The sequence below is a fragment of the Schistocerca serialis genome, chromosome 1, assembly GCF_023864345.2.
Source record: "Schistocerca serialis cubense isolate TAMUIC-IGC-003099 chromosome 1, iqSchSeri2.2, whole genome shotgun sequence".
Taxonomy (NCBI): Eukaryota; Metazoa; Arthropoda; class Insecta; order Orthoptera; family Acrididae; genus Schistocerca; species Schistocerca serialis.
This window is the reverse complement of record NC_064638.1, coordinates 446,324,122-446,346,652: the sequence shown is the minus strand read 5'-3', so window position 1 is coordinate 446,346,652 and position 22,531 is coordinate 446,324,122. Positions and strand designations below refer to the sequence as shown.

Sequence of the window (22,531 nt, the reverse complement as noted above, 5' to 3'; positions counted from 1 at the left end):
AAGACTTTGAAATTTCCCGTATACATACCATTAATGATGAGTTAGGTATGTTCCTATATCCTGTGGATGACTACGGTGGGTGCTTGTACAGTTTAATGTCCTTATTACTACGGACTAGTAAGTAAATTAAAATTGTCCACAACTTAAAGGTTGGTTTCAGTATCACAATGCTTTACTAGACATGGCTGTATTGCAAGTGGTACGTCCTTGCCTTCATCCAACCTCTAATCTGACTTACCCAGTTCTTTATGGAGAGATGTTCAGTTTCATATGGACTCTGATCCACTGGACAACTTGGCGTTTCTCACGTTAAGAAATCGTTGCCATAGGTGAAAGAAGAGATACAAGTGTAAAGCTAAGGCGCTCTGGCCTAGACAGGCCATTCGGTACCGACCGACCGCCGTGTCATCCTTAGCCAGAGTCGTCAACTGAATGCAGTGTGCCGGTGCGTGAGGTCTGCTCACCGCTCTCGTGACTGTTGTCAGCTTTGCAGAGCTGAGAGCGCTGCTTATCATCACGTAGCTCCTCAGCTGGCAACACGAGGATGAGTGAATCCAGCCAGTTCCAGTCCTTCTATCAAGGAAAAATAGCTGGCATTACCGGGAATTGAACCCAAGTGCTCCACGTGACAGTCAAGTACGTTGAACACTCAGCTTCGGAGGCCGACGAAAGAAGCGGTTTGTGGCAGAAAATAAAAAAAGAAAGAAATCACAATCGAAACTCGGACGTTTATGTAGGTAATCTGACACCTACCGACTGTGCGCCCGAACTACAAAGGGGTACTTATGCAGAGAAATAAAGGAAAAGAGGTGAGGCGTATGGCAGCACATCGTCTAATCCACTCAAACGGCACCAAGAAAGCCGTCGGACTTTTGGGCCTTATCTGACGGATGGATCAACATCAGCAGTATCACTTATTCGTATTCCACGAGACAGCTGACACGACACTGGTGCACATCCTGTTGCTCAAACAATGCACGCCACCAGCTCTCATTCTCCTACCGGCTAAATATTGTACATGTACGTTTCTTCAGGCACGAAAACCAGTGATGAGAGCTCCCACGAAAGCAGTTTTAGAAATGTATACATTGTGTCAGTCCTCGTATGAACATCATCACATAACATACATGTTTCATGACGTTGACGTCACATGAAGTAAATTTTTATAGTAATGTGACTGCACATTTTAAAACATTAATATGTCGGTCATTTGATCACTCACTCAATGTGCTGCATTTCTTTCTGTCCAGTAGGGTATAAAAACATTGAACTCTACTATTTAACAGTAGTCTCAACGTCTATGATGGTTTGTGGCAGACCGAGACAATATCTTCAAGAATCCAATTAAATATTACAATTTTTTCAGAAGTCTGCTGCTACAGGCAGGGAAACCATCATTTGTACAGTATGAAACTTACCGCAAATCGAAGCTCTCCGACCGGAGGGATGGCGTACGGTATCCCAAGGTAGGCGCTGATGGGTCGCCGGCTTTCGGTGATCACTTTTATCTGCGGACAGGCAAGAATGCAAACAACCCTAGTCCTGGATTCAGAGAACATGAAACTTATTCGCTATTGTTAGTATTGGACTTTTAGTAAGAATTTTGGAACGTACAGACATGAAATTTGATAGACACGCATTCCTCATACTATAAACCGACAAAAATGTATAAGGAAGTTGCAGATTACTTGTTAATCTTATTTCTGTTTATTCCTCTGAACCCTGGATTGAGTTCATTAAGACTCATGAGGTACCATAAATATTACAGAATGTGCAATGTGACAGTTAACTTTTCAGTTGTGTCAACTGCTGAACAAGTGTTAGCTGGGGAAATAAATTTCGAACAGTTTCGTAGAAATTAGTAAGACACGTGACTGATAGTTCGTTTCATTGCTGTGACAATCTTTTCTTTTTTGGCTGGAGGAGAGTGATGCTGATCACCTATATTGTACAGTAGTAGCTTTAAAGGAAGAAGAGAAAAGAAAAGAAATGGAGAACCTCGTTCCAACATGTGTTGCAAAGGGTGTGGACAGAAGCATCGTGCCATAGAACACATTGTCAATGTTTTTCAGTTTCTATTCTTTTTATTTATTTATTTATTGTTCCGTGGGACTAAATTAAGGAGAAGTCTCCATGGTAATGGAATGAGTCAATACATGAAATCATAACACGATATTAGAAACAGATAAAATGAAATATAAAAAAAAACATATTCAGGTGACAAGTCGTAAGTTTAAATAAAGAAAGTCAACAATGTAACACTGGAATTTGCTTAATTTTTTAGCTCTTCCAGGAGCTCCTCGACAGAATAGAAGGAGTGAGCCATGAGGAAACTCTTCAGTTTAGACTTAAAAGAGTTTGGGCTACTGCTAAGATTTTTGAGTTCTTGTGGTAGCTTATTGAAAATGAATGCAGCAGAATACTGTACTTCTTTCTGCACAAGAGTCAAGGAAGTGCATTCCACATGCAGATTGGATTTCTGCCTAGTATTAACTGAGTGAAAGCTGCTAACTCTTGGGAATAGGCTAATATTGCTAACAACAAATGACATTAAAGAAAATATATACTGTGAGGGCAATGTCAGAATTCCCAGACTATTGAATAGGGGTCGACAAGAGGTTCTCGAACTTACACCACATATAGCTCGAACAGCCCGTTTTTGAGCCAAAAATACCCTTTTTGAATCAGAAGAATTACCTCAAAAAATAATACCATACGACATAAGCGTATGAAAATATGCGAAGTAGACTACTTTTCGTGTTGAAGTGTCACTTATTTCAGATACTGTTCTAATGGTCAATAAAGCAGCATTTAGTTTCTGAACAAGATCCTGGACATGGGCTTTCCACATCAGCTTACTATCTATCCGAACGCCTAGGAACTTGAACTGTTCCGTCTCGCTTATAATATGCCCATTCTGTCTGATCAAAATATCGATTCTTGTTGAATTGTGAGTTAGAAACTGTAAAAACTGAGTCTTACTGTGATTTAGCATCAAATTATTTTCCACAAGCCATGAACTTATTTCATGAACTACATTATTTGATACTGTTTCAATATTACACACAAGATCCTTCACTATCAAGCTGGTGTCATCAGCAAACAGAAATATTTTTGAATCACCTGTAATACTAGAAGGCATATCATTTATATAAATAAGAAACAGCAGTGGCCCCAGCACCGACCCTTGGGGAACGCCCCACTTCACAGTGCCCCATTGGGACTGAACATCACTACCATTCTCAATATTGCTGAGAATTACCTTCTGCTTTCTGTTCTTAAAGTAAGAGGCGAACCAATTGTAAGCTACTCCCCTTACTCCATAATGGTCCAACTTCTGCAGTAATATTTTGTGGTCAACACAGTCAAAAGCCTTCGTTAAATCAAAGAAAACACCTAGCGTTCGCAACCTTTTATTTAATCCGTCCAAAACCTCACAGAGAAAAGAGAATATAGCATCTTCAGTTGTTAAACCATTTCTAAAACCAAACTGAACATTTGACAGCAAATTATGTGAATTTAAATGCTCCAGTAAGCTTGTATATATAACCTTCTCGATAACTTTAGCAAACACCGATGGCATAGAAATAGGTCTAAAATTGTCAACATTATCAATGTCTCCCTTTTTATAAAGTGGCTTCACTACCGAGTACTTTAATCAGTCAGGAAACCGACCACTCCTAAAGGAAAAGTTACAGATATGGCTAAGTACTGGGCTAAAATAAATAGAACAATACTTCATATTCTGACAGATACCCCGTCATATCCATGAGAGTTCTTGGTCTTTAGTGATTTAATTATTCACTCAATCTCCCTCTTGTCAGTATCATGGAGGAGCATTTCAGGTAACATATGAAACTTCCTGGCAGATTAAAACTGTGTGCCCGACCGAGACTCAAACTCGGGACGTTTGCCTTTCACGGGCAAGTGCTCTACCAACTGAGCTACCGAAGCACGACTCACGCCCGGTACTCACAGCTTTACTTCTGCCAGTACCTCGTCTCCTACCTTCCAAACTTTACAGAAGCTCTCCTGCAAAGGTCCCAAGTTCGAGTCTCGGTCGGGCACACAGTTTTAATCTGCCAGGAAGTTTCATATCAGCGCACACTCCGCTGCAGAGTGAAAATCTCATTCTGGAAACATCCCCCAGGCTGTGGCTAAGCCATGTCTCCGCAATATCCTTTCTTTCAGGAGTGCTAGTTCTGCATGGTTCGCAGGAGAGCTTCTGTGAAGTTTGGAAGGTAGGAGACGAGGTACTGGCAGAAGTAAAGCTGTGAGTACCGGGCGTGAGTCGTGCTTCGGTAGCTCAGTTGGTAGAGCACTTGCCCGCGAAAGGCAAAGGTCCCGAGTTCGAGTCTCGATCGGGCACACAGTTTTAATCTGCCAGGAAGTTTCATATCAGCGCACACTCCGCTGCAGAGTGAAAATCTCATTCTGGATTTCAGGTAACAGTCTCGGAACACTTTTTCTAAGAGCGCTATATGATTCCCTGTTGGGACTAGGTTTCTACGTATTTAGTTCACCTGCTATATTCAGAAAGTGATTATTAAATACTGTACATATATGCGACTTATCAGTAACACGGACATTCCCACTGCGCACTGATTCTATATCCTCGACCTGTCTCTACAGACCAGCCACTTCCTTTACGACTGACCATATGGTTTTAATTTCATCCTGAGAGTTAGCTATTCTATCTGCATACCACATACTTTTTGCCTTCCTAATAACATTTTTAAGCACCTTACAATACTGTTTGTAATGGGCTGCTGCATTTAGATTTTGACTGTTTCTAACGTTTTGATATAATTGCCACTTTGTTCTACAAGATATTCTTATCCCTCTAGTCAGCCACCCAGGCTGCCTGTTTGTGCTAGTACCCTGTTTTGAACGTTCTAACGGAAAGCAACTTTCAAAGAGCACGAGAAAAGTCTTGAGAAAAGCATTATATTTATCGTCTACTGTATCAGTGCTATGAACATCTTGCCACTCTTGTTCCTTGATAAGGTTTACAAAGGTCTCTACAGCAACTGGATCAGCTTTCCTAAACAGCTGATGACTATATTTAACACGTGTTGAAGCACAAAAATCTTTTAGATTTAAATTTGTGCATCATGATCTGAAAGGCCATTCACCTTTTTGCTAACAGAATGCCCTTCTAGTAATGAGGGGTGAACAAAAATGTTGTCTATGGTTGTTCTACTGTTCTCTTGCACTCTCGTTGGAAAGAATACGGTTTGCATAAGATTATATGAATTAAGGAGGTCTACCAGCATCCTCTTCCTTGCACAATCACTTATACAATTAATATTGAAGTCACCACATATAACTAAATTTTTATATTTCCTATAAAGTGAACCAAGAACCTCCTCTAGCTTTAGCAAAAATGCTGTGAAATCGGAGTCTGGGGATCTATAAATAACAACAGTTAGAATTTGAGCTCCGTTAAATTTAACCACACCTGCACAACATTCAAACACCTTTTCAGTGCAGTACTTTGAAACATCAATTGACTCAGATGGGATGCCGTTTTTCACATACGTGGCTACTCCCCCACACCGCAAAGAGCTCCTCGAAAAGCTGCCAGCCAACCTGTATCCTGGTAAAGGAAGCCTCTGAATTATCTCCTTATTTAAGAAGTGTTCAGATATACCAATAATTTCAGAGTCAACATCTATAAGCAGTTCACTAACTTTATCCCAAATACCTAGTATATTTTGATGAAATATACTAATTCCCTCATTACTCGGATACCTACGCTTTGTCAAAAGTGGTTCCTTTGTTAGAGAGACTTCCCTTAAGCAGGAATACCTATCAGCTGACTTAAATCTAAAAAAAGTGCAGCTCTAACACCCACTACTGCAAGAATTTTCCCATGAGTGATCCCACCCACCCCACCTATGCTGTCACCTATAAGCTTTGCCAACCTCCCCTTCCCATACCTGTTGAGGTGCAGGCCATGTCTAGTGAAACCCGTCCTGCTGATAGACTCCACAGACACCACTGAAATGTGACACATGCTTTCTGTCATCAGCGCACCCCCAAGTCTCATGTTATTACGCCTGACGGCTGTATTAAGATGAGGCCGATCGTGACGCTGAAACAGTTCCACGAAATGCACATTCGTGTTGCCAGTCTGAGTGGCTATCTTTTCCAGGTCACCATCTGTGTCATACTCTCGATCCCTATTCTCGTGTAGAATGTCATTTGCGAGTATCTAGATTCGTAAATAACTTTCTTTCCACCTAAAATCCCCTTTGTGGTCCTTTGACGGCTTAATACTAACGAAATCGAAGTACTTACCTTTAAATGTTTTCTCCATTTTGCCATTACTTTCAAAACTGACTGACGCAGAGTGGACGAATTTCTAACTTCCTGCCTACCGGAAAACATTTCCCATTTTCCTGAAATATTTCCGATTCATACAGTGGATCGAGCTGTCATATCCGCTGCCAGATTCTAGTTTGACTGCAGACATGAACGCCGTTCTATGGTATAAGGAAACCAACAATAACATCCATTATCACCATGTAATCACAATGAACATTCAAATTGATTGAAATCACTAGTTCGACTTGTCGATATGAGCCGTAGACAGCATGATCCCTATAAGCCAAGGCGATATAATTTAGGTATTAGAATATCACTTCAGCACCTTTCCGGTTTCTACCTTTTCCCCCATCCTCTTCCAAGAAAAGCAGAAACGGGAAATATATTCAAATTATGTGCACGCTATCACCACAGTGTGGAGTTCGCTCTTTACGAAAACTGTCGAATTCAGATGCTTGCTGAAACTCGAGCTACATGTCGCGGTTTTCTACTCGCACTAACTTCACTAATTAGCAAGCTCTTCTATTGGTAGCATTTCCCATTCTGATTGCGTCGCATTCTAGCATCCCAGAACAAGGCATCTATCTCTTATCACTCGATCCCTCTACCTATTTCGACTAAAAAAGATATACGCCGTCAATGCCTTTCAATTTATGAAAAACTGGCAGAAAGTGCTTTGCAGAAACAGTGGACTGATTAAAGTTCTTAAAACTAACCTACTGGACGTGCACAATATCCCAGAATATTGTACCCAAAATGAACGCATGATTGTAAGCGAAGTTGCTGTGGGTGTGACCCAGCACTGGGGGAATACTATTTGATTCACTGGTTTAATGTACTGCTTTTTATTCTTGTGTTTATTAGGTTTCGTCTGTTTGTAGTATTGTTTACTGCTTTAAAAAGTAACTTTTAAACTTCGAGCCTTCATTATTCACTTCACAGAAAAAACGCGAAATTTCACCTGTACTTCTGACATGAATTTAAAGTGAGAAAAGAAACACTGTACTTCGTTTCAGAGTTTCAAAATCCACTTCTATCGGTCAGCGTCACCGAACTGAATCACCTGTATGTCGCTCCATTATTACTCAAAGATCCACGTGTCGCGTAAAATCTCTCCTACGTCGACTCTCCCCAAGTCCGAACCTTTTATTTCTGGATGCTTCACATCACACCACCAAAATTTTTAGGATATTGGTTTTAATTTCCTTTCACGTATCAGTCTACAGACAAATTATATTTAGTGCAGCAGAGCATATCTTAGCTGGTTTAACTTGAACTTAGACCTGTATTTTCATTTGAAATATACCAGTTTGGGAATAAATACTAAAGTTACATTACAAGCCACTAACATGGGAGGCACTTTCTGAAAGTATTAGTGTAAAATACGAATTTGTTATGTGAGAAGCCAGATGAAGTAGAGGATAGGACTTCGTCGGTTTGTCGAAAGCGAAAATTCTGCTAACGTCTAATTTTATCCATAGGTAGACGGAAACGGCGTCGCGACTGTAATCTAAAAATCTAAGAGAATATTTCAGTCCAATAACATTAAAATAGGATCACATTAAAAGTGAAGGATTAAGGAAGAGCAAGCTTCCATCTTTAGATATCATCACAATCGAACGAGAAGTCCTCATCGAATAAAACCGTTCATAAATTAAAAAATTAAAAGTTCACATTGTGTGCAAGTATTTACCCTTTTTAGTGCTATTGTTTGGCAGTTTGTCTTCCTGTCGCCCTTTCTCTGTCTCTCTGTCTCTCTCTCTCTCTCTCTCTCTCTCTCTCTCTATATATATATATATATATATATATATATATATATATATATATATATATATATACGAGGGGCGTTCAGAAAGTAAGCTCCGATCGGTCGCGAAATAGAAACGACTATGAAAATCCGATAAAGCTTTGCACAGATGTGTTGGGTAGTGTCTCTAGTATAACCCCAGTTAGCATCACGTCGCTCTTCTCATTTCTGAGCTCGCAGTGAGTGCGTAAAGATGTCTAGAAAATAGTGTCTGCCGCCAAGTACGAGGGCCTGGTGAGAAATTTCGCCTGAAGCTATGCAGCTAACATTACATAACTGTCGTGCTGTTTCGTCTTCACGACAATTCTCAGCCGCATTCTGCAGGGGCAATGAAGATGCTCCTGCATCGTTTTCAAATGGAAATGTTAGATTACCCACAATACAGTCCGCAATTGTCTCCCCCCTGAGTTTCATCTCTGGTCATATGAACCGCTGTCTTTGAAGACAACATTTTGACACAGACAACGAGGTGTAGGCCAGCGTGGAGAATTGGCGGAAAGCACTGGCGGCAGCCTTCTATGATGAGGCTATTGAAAAGTTGGTACAACGCTATGACAAAAGTCTAAGTCAGAACGGCGACTACGTAGAGAAGTAGCTGAAAGGTGTAGCTAATTGTTACAAGTAAAACATTTCTGATGTTCACTGTGGTTTCAATTTGGCAATCAATCGGAGCTTACTTTCTGAACAGGCCTCGTATATGGGTGAAATCATTATGAAAACTGTCCTGGAAGAGACTGATTTCGAAGCTCGTCGTCACAAAATGGAAGCAGCTTTAAGGGTTACAAAAGTCATACACTTAAAATTCATCTCAAAATACACCAAACTCAGACACTACAGCACAGTTATAAAACTGGAGTGTCTCTATGAGACTGAAATATCTTAAACAGAAACCAAAAAGAGAGAAAGAAGAGCAATAAGGAAAATTTTATGTACAAATTATACTGAAGAAGGAACGTACAGACTAAGAGCAAATAAAGAAACTGGGAAGTTTACTAATATTTATTCGGAAACGAAAAAACTGAAGGCTATAACCATATTAAAAGAATGTAAGCAACCAAGTTAACTAGACGGACTGTGGATTTGTATGAAATCAGCACTAAATGAAATAATGAAACAGATCGGTGCAGTAAAAGAAGACCTGAACGAGGCAGGAATAACTCCTATATACAAGAAAGAAAAATTTTTCCTCAGAAACTCATGACTGAAAAGTTGGTCTGTCACAAAAATCAGAGACCTGAACAGATTGGACACACGCAGAAAAAGAGCCATTCTGAGAGAATCAAAGTAATATGGGCACCAAGAACAGTTGAAACAAAACCCCGGATATTACGATTGTTGCACATTGCGTGATCCAGTAGGGCTTCAAAGTGAATAGTATGCTTATACACTACTGGTCATTAAAATTGCTACACCAAGAAGAAATGCAAATGATAAAGGGGTATTCATTGGAGAAATATATTATACTAGCACTGACATGTGATTACATTTTCACGCAATTTAGGTGCATAGATCCTGTTCAAAGTGCCGTCAATGCGAACAAGAGGTGACCGAGACGTGTAACCAATAGCACACCGTACCATCACGCCGGGTAATACGCCAGTATGGCGATAACGAATACACGCTTCCAATGTGCGTTCACCGCGATGTCGCCAAACACGGATGCCACCATCATGATGCTGTAAACAGAACCTGGGTTCATCCGAAAAAATGACGTTTTACCATTCGTGAACAAACCCAGGTTCGACGTTGAGTACACCATCGCAGGCGCTCCTGTCTGTGATGCAGCGTCAGGGGTAACCGCAGCCATGGTCTCCGAGCTGATAGTTCCTGCTGCTGCAAACGTCGTCGAACTGTTCGTGCAGATGGTTTTTGTCTTTCAAACGTCCCCGTCTGTTGACTCAGGGATCGAGACGTGACTGCACGATCCGTTACAGCCATGCGGATAAGATGCCTGTTATCTCGACTGCTAGTGATACGAGGCCGTTGGGATCCAGTACGGCGTTTCGTATTACCCTCCTGAACCCACCGATTCCATAATCTGCTAACAGTCATTGGATCTCGACCAACGCGAGCAGCAATGTCGCGATACGATAAACCGCAATCGCGATAGGCTATAATCCGACCTTTATCAAAGTCGGAAACGTGATGCTACACATTTCTCTTCCTTACACGAGGCATCACAACAACGTTTCACCAGGCAGCGCCGGTCAACTGCTGTTTGTGTATGAGAAATCGGTTGGAAACGTTCCTCATGTCAGCACGTTGTAGGCGTCGCCACCGGCGCCAACCTTGTGTGATTGCTCTGAAAAGGTAATCATTTGCATATCACAGCATCTTCTTCCTGTCGGTTAAATTTCGCGTCTGTAGTACGTCATCTTTGTGGTGTAGCAATTTTAATGGCCAGTAGTGTACAAAAATGGTCCAGATACATTAATGTGACCACCGCCTACTTTCCGCGTCGTTGTGCAACAACCTCTGACAGACGGCCGGTGACTGCACTAGCAGTGAAAGGTATGCAAAGTGCGTCTCCATGTCTTCTCTCTTAGCTCTTCGTTCACAGAGTAGCAACGACATGCCAAGTAAGGGCTCTGGGTTTCCAGCCATTCAAAGAGCAAGTTGGCCGTCGCGCTGGAGGCCCAGGAGGAGCGGCTGCGGTCCACTGTGCACTCACCCCGGAGACGACGCCCTGGCGCAGCAGCACCCCCGGCTCCTGCGTCACGACCGCCACCGCCGGACCTGACCCCACCGCCAGGCACAGCCACAGCGCCAGCCAGCACGCCGCGCGCTCAGCCGCCATCGCACATCGCTGCTTCTTTGGGTCAGCCGTAGTTGGGGCACCAACGCGCACTACCGCTCAGCAACCGGACTCTGTAAAGAACAAATGTGGCTCTGACCTCTAGATATCAAAATACGGGAACAAGCAGCATGGTTACTGGGTCAAGAAAGGGAACGACATGAAAATAGAGAATATACTGGGAGCTTTGGCTAGGGACAAGGGAGAAATACGAAGAAGGGGTGAGGACTTATGGCAGGAATCTTGGGAAATGGATGAATGTGGCAGAAGAACCTTCGGATTCCAGCCAAATGTTAAAGAAAGGTTAAGCATGAGGTATTTAGAACCAACACGGGGTCTAATACATTTTCTCACTGGTCATGGGCCCTACCCGACATATCTATGTCAGTTTGGGGAAAGGGCTACACCTGAGTGTGACTGTGGCGCTGTGGAGGGCACTCCCGACCATGTGGTTTACGAGTGCCCTCTTTTCGATGATGTAGCAGCTACATTAAGACGACAACTTCCAAACAACAACAACACATACGACCTATTAAGACACGAGGAGACTTTCAAACTTGGCAAATGAGGTATCACGAAAAGTTCTGACTGCATACCTGAGGGACTTTCGCGACTAGAAACAACCACTGAACGTGTCCTAGTACCCTAATCCTGTACCACCTGTGCGTTGACAGGTCGACTTTCAGTTGGAATCCGCCACGTGCAGGACTAGGGGGACCGGGATACACCTATTCTTAACTAAGATAGCACCGGATTTGACGTAGGTTAGTACAGTAGTTAGTAGCATTAGAAGTAGATACTAAATTAGGAACCTGCAGCGACAAGCAATTTTGGCCTGCCCGGTGTCAAGGACACGCTCATCGGGATTAGCTCGATGAGCAGGGCCTTGAAGTAGGTTTATATCTAGGCTGCCACACCTGTCACGCTGCAGGCAATTAGGAATTAACAAGTAGGTAGGAAAATTAACAGCTAGGTAGTAGCGTATAGATTAACAATTGTAATCTGCCTATTAACATGTACTGTGTCACTCTGTCTGTAGCTCATAGCCGGCCGGAGTGGCCGTGCGGTTCTAGGCGCTACAGTCTGGAACCGAGCGACCGCTACGGTCGCAGATTCGCATCCTGCCTCGGGCATGTATGTGTGTGATGTCCTTAGCTTAGTCAGATTTAATTAGTTCTAAGTTCTAGGCGACTGATGACCTCAGAAGTTAAGTCGCATAGCGCTCAGAGCCATTTGAATCATTTTTTGTAGCTCATAGAAAAATATTGTAACATTGTAATAACAATAATAGCTGCTGATAACATATAATATTGTATTAACATTAGGACCCACTAATCACTAAGGTGGCGGGTTAATTTGTATAAGTATTATAGATGTTATTGAAATAACGATTAAAAAAAAAGTTAAAGAAATTTTTAAGAGGGCAGGTGAGACACCTATGACGGGTAAGCACACCGGACAAGTACTTCCGGGGTTTCAGAAGGCGACTGTGCGAAACCTACAAGACATACAGAAAAATAACATACAGAGGGGTCCAAAAAAATGTATCTACTGTTTAAAAGTCCATAACTGGCAAACTAATTGGCAGAGTTGTTTTATCTTTGGTAGTGTAATAGTTTGTAGTTCCGGCAATCGCCACACAAGCGTTGTATTGCGTTGTTTTGTTTTGTCAGATGACAGTCGCCACATAGTCAGTGTTTTGTTCTTAGTTGCACCTAGTTACTCGAGTAAACATGGCTGGCGCAAGGCTTACATTCGATTGAAGGAAGTCAGTTTTGAAATGGTATTTTAAGTACGAAAACATTAATGAGGTTCAACAGCAATGGCAACACGAGTATCAAACAGAGCCACCGACACGATTAACGATTCGTCGCATTCGAGACAAATTTGAAGCCGAAGGCTGTGTTAAAGATGTACACAAACAATGAATTGGACGACCTGCTAACTCGCGCCGTGTGTTACAACAATTCACTCGCTCACCAGAGGAATCTGTGAGACAGTGTGCCCGTGAAACTGGAGTGAATCGCTCAAGTGTTCGGCGAATTTAGAAGACAGCAAAGTGGAAGTGCTACATCCCATATTTGCTACACGTAATAAACGAGGACGACCCAGACCGTAGAATGGAGTACTGCGAGTGGTTTACTAACATGGTGCGCAACGATGAAGAGTTTGCAGAGATGATTGTGTGGTCTGATGAGGCACAGTTCAAACTCAATGGTACAGTAAATCACCACAATTGCATCTACTGGGCCGCAGGAAATCCGAACGACCATGCAGACAAAGCAGTGAATTTGCCAGGAGTAAATGTGCGGTGTGGGTTGTCTTACCGGGGCTTGATTGAGCCATTCTTCTTTGAAGGCACAGTTACCGGTGAGGTGTACCTTCAGAAGATTCAGACATCCATTTTACCTGCCATCCGAGACTTGTATGGAGACGGAAGAGTTTACTTTCAACAAGATGGTGTCCCAGCCCACTACCAAAATCGTGTTAGGACGTATCCCGACGAAAATCTACCAGGAAGATGGATAGCCCGTAGAGGCTTGATTGGGCCATTCTTCTTTGATGGCACAGTTACCGGTGAGGTGTACCTTCAGAAGCTTCAGACATCCATTTTACCTGCCATCCGAGACTTGTATGGAGACGGAAGAGTTTACATTCAACAAGATAGTGCCCCAGCCCACTACCAAAATCGTGGAAGATCGATAGGACGTAGAGGTACTGTGGAGTATCCACCTCGTTCCCCAGACCCAACCCCTCTGGACTTTTACCTGCGGGGAACACTAAGGGACGTCGTTTATCGACAAAAGCCACGCACATTGGATGAACTTCGAGAATCCATCGTACATTCATGTGCAAGTATCCAACTGAACACATTCCAGCCAGTAGTTCGTGCTGCAGTTCGGCGGCATCGTCTGTGTGTGGATGTGAATGGTGACAATTTCGAACACCTACAGTGATATGTTTAAGTTGGACTTTAGGCTACACTTTCACCACGAATGAGACAACACCATCAATTAGTTTACAAGTTATGGACTTTTAAACAGTGGTTACATTTTTTTTACCCCTCTGTATATCAATTACATTGCAGGTGCCCAATAAGGGCCTCGTTTACTCGGAAAATGTCAACACCTGTGTCCTAGTCATTGAAACTGCTGCTACTGACGCAACGACAGCAGCCTACTTTGGAAAATGTTCTGTAGCCCAACGGAAGTATCCTGACTGACACAGTCACGCGTCGTTTAAATATCTGGGCGTTATGCTGCAAAGCGATATGAAATGTGAGTATTGTGGTAGGGAAGGCGAATGATCGACTTCGGTTCACTGGGAGAAATCTAGGGAAGTGTGATCATACCATGTAGGATTTTCACGGCCGGTATCGTCTTCACTTAAAACGTCCGGGCTGGTAGGTCGTGCTCGATGTATAAAACTCTCCGCTGACGTTTCATCTCCGACTGTGGGAGACTCCTAAGAGGTAAAAACTGCAGTTCGCTGCTTTACCTTTGATGATATCTTTCTCAGTCGGAGACGAGACGCCAGAGGAGAGTTTTATACATCGACCACGGCCTATCACCCCGGGAGTTTTAAGTGCTTGGGAAGTATGGTTCATTTGTAAAGGAGACTGCTTGTAGGATGCTAGTGAGACATATTCTTGAGTACTGCTCGAGTGTTTGGGATCCGTACCAGGTCGGATTGAAGGAAGAAATCGAAGCAGTTCGTATGCGGGCTGCTAGATTTGTCACTGATAGGTTTGAACAACATGCAAATGTAACGGAAATGCTTCGGCAGCTCAAATGGGAATCGCGCGAGGGTAGGCGACATTCTTTTCAAGGAACGCTGTTGAGAAAATTTAGAGAACCGACATTTGAAGCTGACTACGGAACGATTCTAGGCCACGACCGTTCATTGCACGTAAAGACCACGAAGATAAGATACGAGAAAAGAGGGCTCGTACGGAGACATATCGACAGTCGTGTTTCCTCATTCAATTTACGAGTAGAACAGGAAAGGAAATGACTAGTAGTGAAACGGCGTGTCATCCCCACGCGCCGTAAGTTGGATCGCGGAGTATACAGGGTGAGTCACCTAACATTACCGCTGGATATATTTCGTAAACCACATCAAATACTGACGAATCGATTCCACAGACCGAACGTGAGGAGAGGGGCTAGTCTAATTGGTTAATACAAACCGTAAAAAAATGCACGGAAGTATGTTTTTTAACACAAACCTACGTTTTTTTAAATGGATCCCCGTTAGTTTTGTTAGCACATTTGAACATATAAACAAATACGTAATCAGTGCCGTTTGTTGCATTGTAAAATGTTAATTACATCCGGAGATATTGTAACCTAAAGTTGACGCTTGAGTACCACTCCTCCGCTGTTCGATCGTGTGTATCGGAGAGCACCGAATTACGTAGGGATCCAAAGGGAACGGTGATGGACCTTAGGTACAGAAGAGACTGGAACAGCACATTACGTCCACATGCTAACACCGTTTTATTGGTCTTTTTCACTGACGCACATGTACATTACCATGAGGGGTGAGGTACACGTACACACGTGGTTTCCGTTTTCAATTTCGGAGTGGAATAGAGTGTGTCCCGACATGTCAGGCCAATAGATGTTCAATGTGGTGGCGATCGTTTGCTGCACAGAATTGCAATCTCTGACGTGATGAATGTCGTACACGCCGCAGTACATCTGGTGTAATGTCGCCGCAGGCTGCCACAATACGTTGTTTCATATCCTCTGGGGATGTAGGCACATCACGGTACACATTCTCCTTTAACGTACCCCACAGAAAGAAGTCCAGAGGTGTAAGATCAGGAGGACGGGCTGGCCAATTTATGCGTTCTCCACGTCCTATGAAACGCCCGTCGAACATCCTGTCAAGGGTCAGCCTAGTGTTAATTGCGGAATGTGCAGGTGCACCATCATGCTGATACCACATACGTCGACGTGTTTCCAGTGGTACATTTTCGAGCAACGTTGGCAGATCATTCTGTAGAAACGCGATGTATGTTGCAGCTGTTTGGGCCCCTGCAATGAAGTGAGGACCAATGAGGTGGTCGCCAATGATTCCGCACCATACATTTACAGTCCACGGTCGCTGTCGCTCTATCTGTCTGAGCCAGCGAGGATTGTCCACGGACCAGTAATGCATGTTCCGTAGATTCACTGCCCCGTGGTTTGTGAAACCCGCTTCATCGGTAAACAGGTAGAACTGCAACGCATTCTCTGTTAATGCCCATTGACAGAATTGCACTCGATGATTAAAGTCATCACCATGTAATTGCTGATGTAGCTACACATGAAACGGGTGAAAGCGGTGACGATGCAGTATGCGCATGACACTACTTTGACTCAGTCCACCGGCTCTCGCTATGTTCCGTGTACTCATGTGTGGGTTCATGGCAACAGCAGCTAACACACTAACTGCACCCGCTTCTCCTGTGACGGGCCTGTTACGGACCCGTTTGCGTGCTACGACCATACCTGTTGCATACAGTTGGCGGTAGTTGTTTTGCAATGTGCGGCACGTTGGATGCTCTCTGTCCGGGTACCGTTCTGCATACACCCTGCAGGCTTCAGCTGCATTTCGTCGACACTCGCAATAGATGAGTATCATCTCCGCCTTTTCAGAGTTCGAATACACTATGGTCACAGTTCCTACAACACTACACTATCACAGACGTCTGGTAACACGGTGTACTACAGTTGGTCTGCGTGCGGAGACGAATGCAGAGTAACAATAGCAGCAAGCGCTACATGCGGACACTGCGACAGCTAGACCAAACCACAACAGTGCACTACAGCCACACTTGTAAACACGGTCGTCATCGTAAACATGTCCCTGCAGGTGCTGCTCGCCGACCGTGGCCCGTGTTTGTTACAACTCGCAACTGAACGTCGGAGGTTTCAAGCGTCAACTTTAGATTACAATATCTCCGGATGTAATTAACATTTTACAATGCAACAAACGACACTGACTACTTATTTGTTTATATGTTCAGATGTGCTAAAAAAACTAACTTGGTTCCAATTAAAAAAACCTAGGTTTATGTTAAAAAACATACTTCCGTGCATTTTTGTATGGTTTGTGGAATATGTTCGTCAGTATGTGATGTGGTTTACGAAATATATCCAGCGGTAACGTTAGGTGACTTACCCTGTATATTAGATGTAGATGGTGGTTGCCTATCTGCAGGCGCCAGTTACTTCGTTGTGATAGTTCATAGCCGATGATTTATCCGCATATTCTGACACGCTTGGCCCCAAGGTGTCTACTCTATAACTACACTAAGCCCTGTAATACAGATAGAAATTTGGACAGATGCTTTTTCCTGTGGCATGTGTCATTTTTCTGTGTGTACTGTAGCTTTCTCATAGTTGTCTTCCCAAACCCTGGAGCTCCTTATGAATAATTCTGTGTTAGTCAACCTCTTAAAAGAGAATGGTCGTTGCTTTGCAGCAATGTAGATGCAGTAAAATTGGTATCAGACTGTTACGCGGTCCACTCTTTTTACGAAAGTCTAAGTCCTAAACAGAGCTATCATAGACGTATGCTACACACTGAGTGAATGCCAATATCTACATCTACATATAGACTCCTCTAGCCACCAAGCGGTGTGTGGCGGAGGGCACCAATCACGCCAAAGTCGTATCCCCCCCCCCCAACACCCACCACCCCTCTGTTCCACTCGCGGATCGCGCGGGGGAAAAACGAATGTCTGAACGCCTCAGTACGGGTTCTAATTTCCCTTATCTTTGAATGGTGATCATTGCTCGATTTGAAAGTTGGTGGTAGTAATATATGCTCTACATCCTCGGTGAAAATCGGATTTCGCAATTTAGTGAGCATCCCCTTTCCTTTTAGCGCGCTGTCTATCTGCAAGTGTGTCCCACTTCAAACTTTATATGAGATTTGTAACGTTCTCGCGATGGCTAAATGTACCAGTCACGAATCTTGCCGCTCTTCTTTGGACCTTCTCAATCTCCTGAATCAGACCCAACTGGTAAGGGTCCAATACAGACGAACAATACTCAGACTGGACGAACTAACGTATTGTAAGTTATTTCCTTTGTTGAAGGACTGCATCGCTTCAGGATTCTACCAATAAACTGCAATTTAGAGTTCGCCTTACCCGCTACTTGTGTAATCTGATCATTCTATTTGAGATCATTTCGAATAGTCACACCCAGATACTTGCAAGATGTTACCGCTTCCAAAGACTGGGCATTTATTTTGTACTCCTACATTAATGGGGATTTTCACCTTGTTATACGCATTAGGTTACACTTACTAATATTGAGAGATAACTGCCAGTCATTATACCACGCATTTATTTTCTGCAAATCCTCACTGATTTGTTCACAACTATCGTGTGGTACTACTTTCCTGTAGACTACAGCATAATCGGCAAACAGTCCAAGGCCGCTGTCAGTGCCATCAACCAGATCGTTTATGTAAATCGTAAAAAGCAGCGGACCTATTTCGCTGCCCTGGGCACACCTGAAGTTACACTTGTTTCTGTTGAAGTCACCTTGTTCAGGACGACATACTGTTCCCTGTGTGTTAGAAAACTTTCAGTCCAACCGCATATGTCATCGGACAGACCGTAAGCGCGTACTTTTTGGAGCAAGCGACGTTGCGGAACTGAGTCGACCGCCTTTCGAAAGTCGAGAAAGATGGCATCAACCTGGGAGCCGATATCTAGAGCCTGTTGTACATAATGCACAAAGAGGGCCAGCTGTGTCTCGCGTGATCACTGTTTCCTAAAACCGTGCTGGTTTCTGCAGATGAGCTTCTCAGAGTCTAGAAAGATCATTACGCCTGAACACAAAATATGTTCCATGATTCTACAACAAATCGATGTCAGTAAAATTGGCCGGTAATTATATGCATCCGATTTTCTACCCTTTTCATAGATTGCTATGACCTGAATAAATACCAATAGAGAAAACCAGAAAGGAAAGTAACATAGCCTGGTCGTATTACACATGGCAAGGTAAAAAGACTATTTATATCAGAGAACAGAAATTTATTGTCAGTCCTGTGGACCTACATCTAAATCGACATCTACGTGAATACAGTGCGCAACGTCAATCACATAGCCTGCACCATACAAGGAACACACTGCATATGGTCAGAGCAACTGTCATTTGTCAGCGCCATCTACCGTGGTAACGATGCATTTTCGGACATATGTTCGCAAGACTTTTTTCTTCTACTTCTAGTCAGGAATCCGTCTCTACAGTTTGTCTTATTAATATTCGCCCTTTATATTCATGATTATCGTGCTGCGGACACTTCCCTCTTCCAAGATGACAATAACCGCGTTGGCCGCACGCAAACATCACTTGTTTGAAGAACACTAAGTACTGGGACGCTAAACCACTCTATTTTAATCCCATAGAAATGTCTGGTATGATTGGGAATAGAAGTAAGAACGTACGAATCAATATCCCCGCAATTTGGTTGCTCAACGGAATGTAATCATCAATGAGTGACAACAGCTGGGCTGGAGACAGTGTTACAGGGTGTGAGCGTGTTCGTATGAAGCCGATATTAGACGAAATAGGTTGCTAATAACGTCGTTCATCAACAATATTCAATAATCATTCATCGCAAAGCGTGGTATATGGGTCCATGTAGGAACTTACCACACAGCATAAAACACATTTCAAAAGAAGGATGTAACAGCTGATCTACACTACTGCACTAATACTCTCCAGCCAGTCCAATGCTGCGCTTAGGATACTGTGTAGGTCTACTTTTACATTTACAGACCTACAGCCTACATCAATTGATATGTTACTGGCATTCTCGGACAGAGTATGTCACCGATGACGTCATCGATGTCATCAGTGACGTGATTAATGAGACATGGGAGTAGGGGGCGAAAGGGGTGCAGGGCCATATTGTTAGTGCAGTTTGCCTACATCAGGGACAGGTATGCACTTAGGGGCAAACCTATTATTGTCCTCTGATTGACAGGTATTTAACCTATTGTTCTCCATTGGTTGACAGGTACTTAAACTATAGTTCCCCATATCCTCCCCCAGCCACCCCACCCCTCAGCCCCTCAGAAAACCTTCCCTCCACCCCCCCCCCCCCCCCCCCCCCGCTACTACAGTACAGTTTCCGGTCTGAGTTATTGGAATAGCCCCTCTCAGTTTTATCAATTTGATTGACTACATAATTACATAGATCAATTAATTAACCTCTCACCTTCTGGTAAACCCCTTCCTCTCACACCTTCCCTCCTGGAAATTGGCGGGAAAAAGACTCAGTTGATCGGTCATTTGGAGGGAATTCGATTGTAGTGTATAGAATATTGTTTAAACAATTTAGAAAATCTGTGGAATATTGTTTATTTAAACTATTTATGGGATTAAAGGAAGTATATGGAATATATGTAAATTGGTGGCTCTTTGGTGGAGAGGAAGGATCTCATAACAGGGAATTCAAGGGTATATTGTTTATTCATAAAAAAATCAGTTGGGGATTGGATTTCTCTTGCTCATTATTCTCTACTGTTTGGAAACATATAGGTCTTGTAAGAAGTAATTACATGGGGCAAACATGTTGCATAACCTAATGTTCGGCACTGTACTCTGGGTGTCATAATCTAATGTTTGGCCCTTTGTCAGCACTTAACCTATTGTTCTGTTAAGTGGTTTTCCATGTCACCCTCATTTCCTTAAACTATTGTACCGCCTTTGTTACCAAATTAAGTAATTTGTTATGTCCTCCCACTATTTTCTGGTACATGTTCGAATTTCACATGCTTTTGATCGCTATTTCTGGCGAATTCTTCTTTGTCACCCACCCCCTTAAACTATGGTACTGCGTTTTACATCAAAATTATGCAAATTTACCTAGTGTTCTGCACTTAATCTGCTGTTCTACTCCATGTCACTCACTCACGCACATCCTCCCTTTAACTATTGTCCCAGTAACACCACATTGATATAAAAATTTTATGCAAATTAATTAAATCGACATTCTTCACATGTATGGGGTAGTTTTTTTTTTTAATTTGCAGCATCCTATTGGTCAGTGAAATCGATGGAATATAGTTTAAACAAAAGATCGCTAGTGAAAAACAAACCCTGCAACCCAACGCCCAACACCTACGCCGCTGACTCCGCACACACCTCCAGGATTCGGGGTGCACCAGTCCCCCCCGCAAAGTGATGACGCAGTTGTCAGATGCCGAGCCATGCACAGGTGTCCGTTCAGGTCGAGCAAGCATGAGGCGGAGTCATCCCTTTCATACTTGTCATGTTCCCAAACAGTAGAGAATAATGAGCAAGAGAAATCCAACTGCCAACTGAATTTTTTATGAACAAACAATATACCCTTGAATTCCCTGTTATGAGATATTTCCTCTCTTCCAAAGAGCCACCAATTTACACATATTTCACATACTTCATTGAATCCCCTAAATAGATTAAATAAACAATATTCCACAGATTTTCTAATTTTTTTAAACAATATTCTATACACTACAATCAAATTCCCTCCAAATGACCGATCAACTGAGTCTTTTTCCCGCCAATTTCCAGGAGGGAAGGTGTTAGAGGAAGGGGTTTACCAGAAGATGAGAGGTTAATTAATTGATCTATGTCATTATGTAGTCAATCAAATTGATAAAACTGAGAGGGGCTATTCCAATAACTCAGACCGGAAACTGTACCAGTAGCAGCGAGGATATGGGGACTAATAATTTAAGTACCCGCCAACCAATGGAGAACAATAGGTTAAATACCTGTCAATCAAAGGAGAACAATAGGTTTGCCCCTAAGTGCATACCTGTCCCTGATGTAGGCAAACTGCACTAACAATATGGCCCTGCACCCCTTTTGCCCCCTACTCCCATGTCTCATTGATCACGTCACTGATGACGTCGATGACGTCATCGGTGACATACTCTGTCCGAGAATGCCAGTAACATACCAATTGATGTAGGCTGTAGATCTGTAAATGTAAAAGTAGACCTACACAGTTTCCTAAGTGCAGCATTGGACTGGCTGGAGAGTATTAGTGTAGTAGTGTAGATCAGTTGTTGTATCTTTCTTTTGAAATGTGTTTTATGCTGTATGGTAAGTTCTTACATGGACCCATACACCACTCTGTGCGATGAGTGATTATTGAATATTGTCGATTAACAACGTTATTAGCAACCTATTTCGTCTAATATCGGCTTCATACGAACACGCTAATACCCTGTAACACTGTTTCTAGCTCAGCTGTTGTCACTCATTGGTGATTACATTCCGTTGAGCAACCAAATTGCGGGGATGTTGATTCCTACTTTCTTACTTCTAGTCCCAATCATCACAAATACGATTAAGGTGAATTTATACTTATTATACTAGTATAGGCGCTTAACGTGTTGATTAATATCGAGACACAGTATAACAATTGTATAAAATAGTAGGGTTAATGTGTGTGACTGAGTGGCCCTATTTTTAGAGAATTCTGTGGTGTGGAAGCATGTTGCTAGTGAATCTGTTGAACGTATATACATTTCGAGTAATGTTGATGTTTAAACTAAATTTTTGTATGGCAGAATCATCATCTTTTGAATG

General features: G+C 42.8%; 1 protein-coding gene across 1 annotated transcript in view; it reads right to left on the bottom strand.

The window, feature by feature from the left end:
* LOC126472828 (carboxylesterase 4A-like) overlaps nucleotides 1-22,531 on the bottom strand; it is a 360,882-nt gene that overhangs the window by 209,879 nt on the left and 128,472 nt on the right. The window contains exons 2-3 of the mRNA XM_050099963.1: nucleotides 10,809-11,005; nucleotides 1,419-1,508 (exon numbers count right to left, since the gene is read on the bottom strand). Of these exons, the coding sequence (XP_049955920.1) occupies nucleotides 1,419-1,508; nucleotides 10,809-10,934 (216 nt within the window). The 5' untranslated portion in view covers nucleotides 10,935-11,005. The remainder of the gene's footprint in view (nucleotides 1-1,418; nucleotides 1,509-10,808; nucleotides 11,006-22,531) is intronic.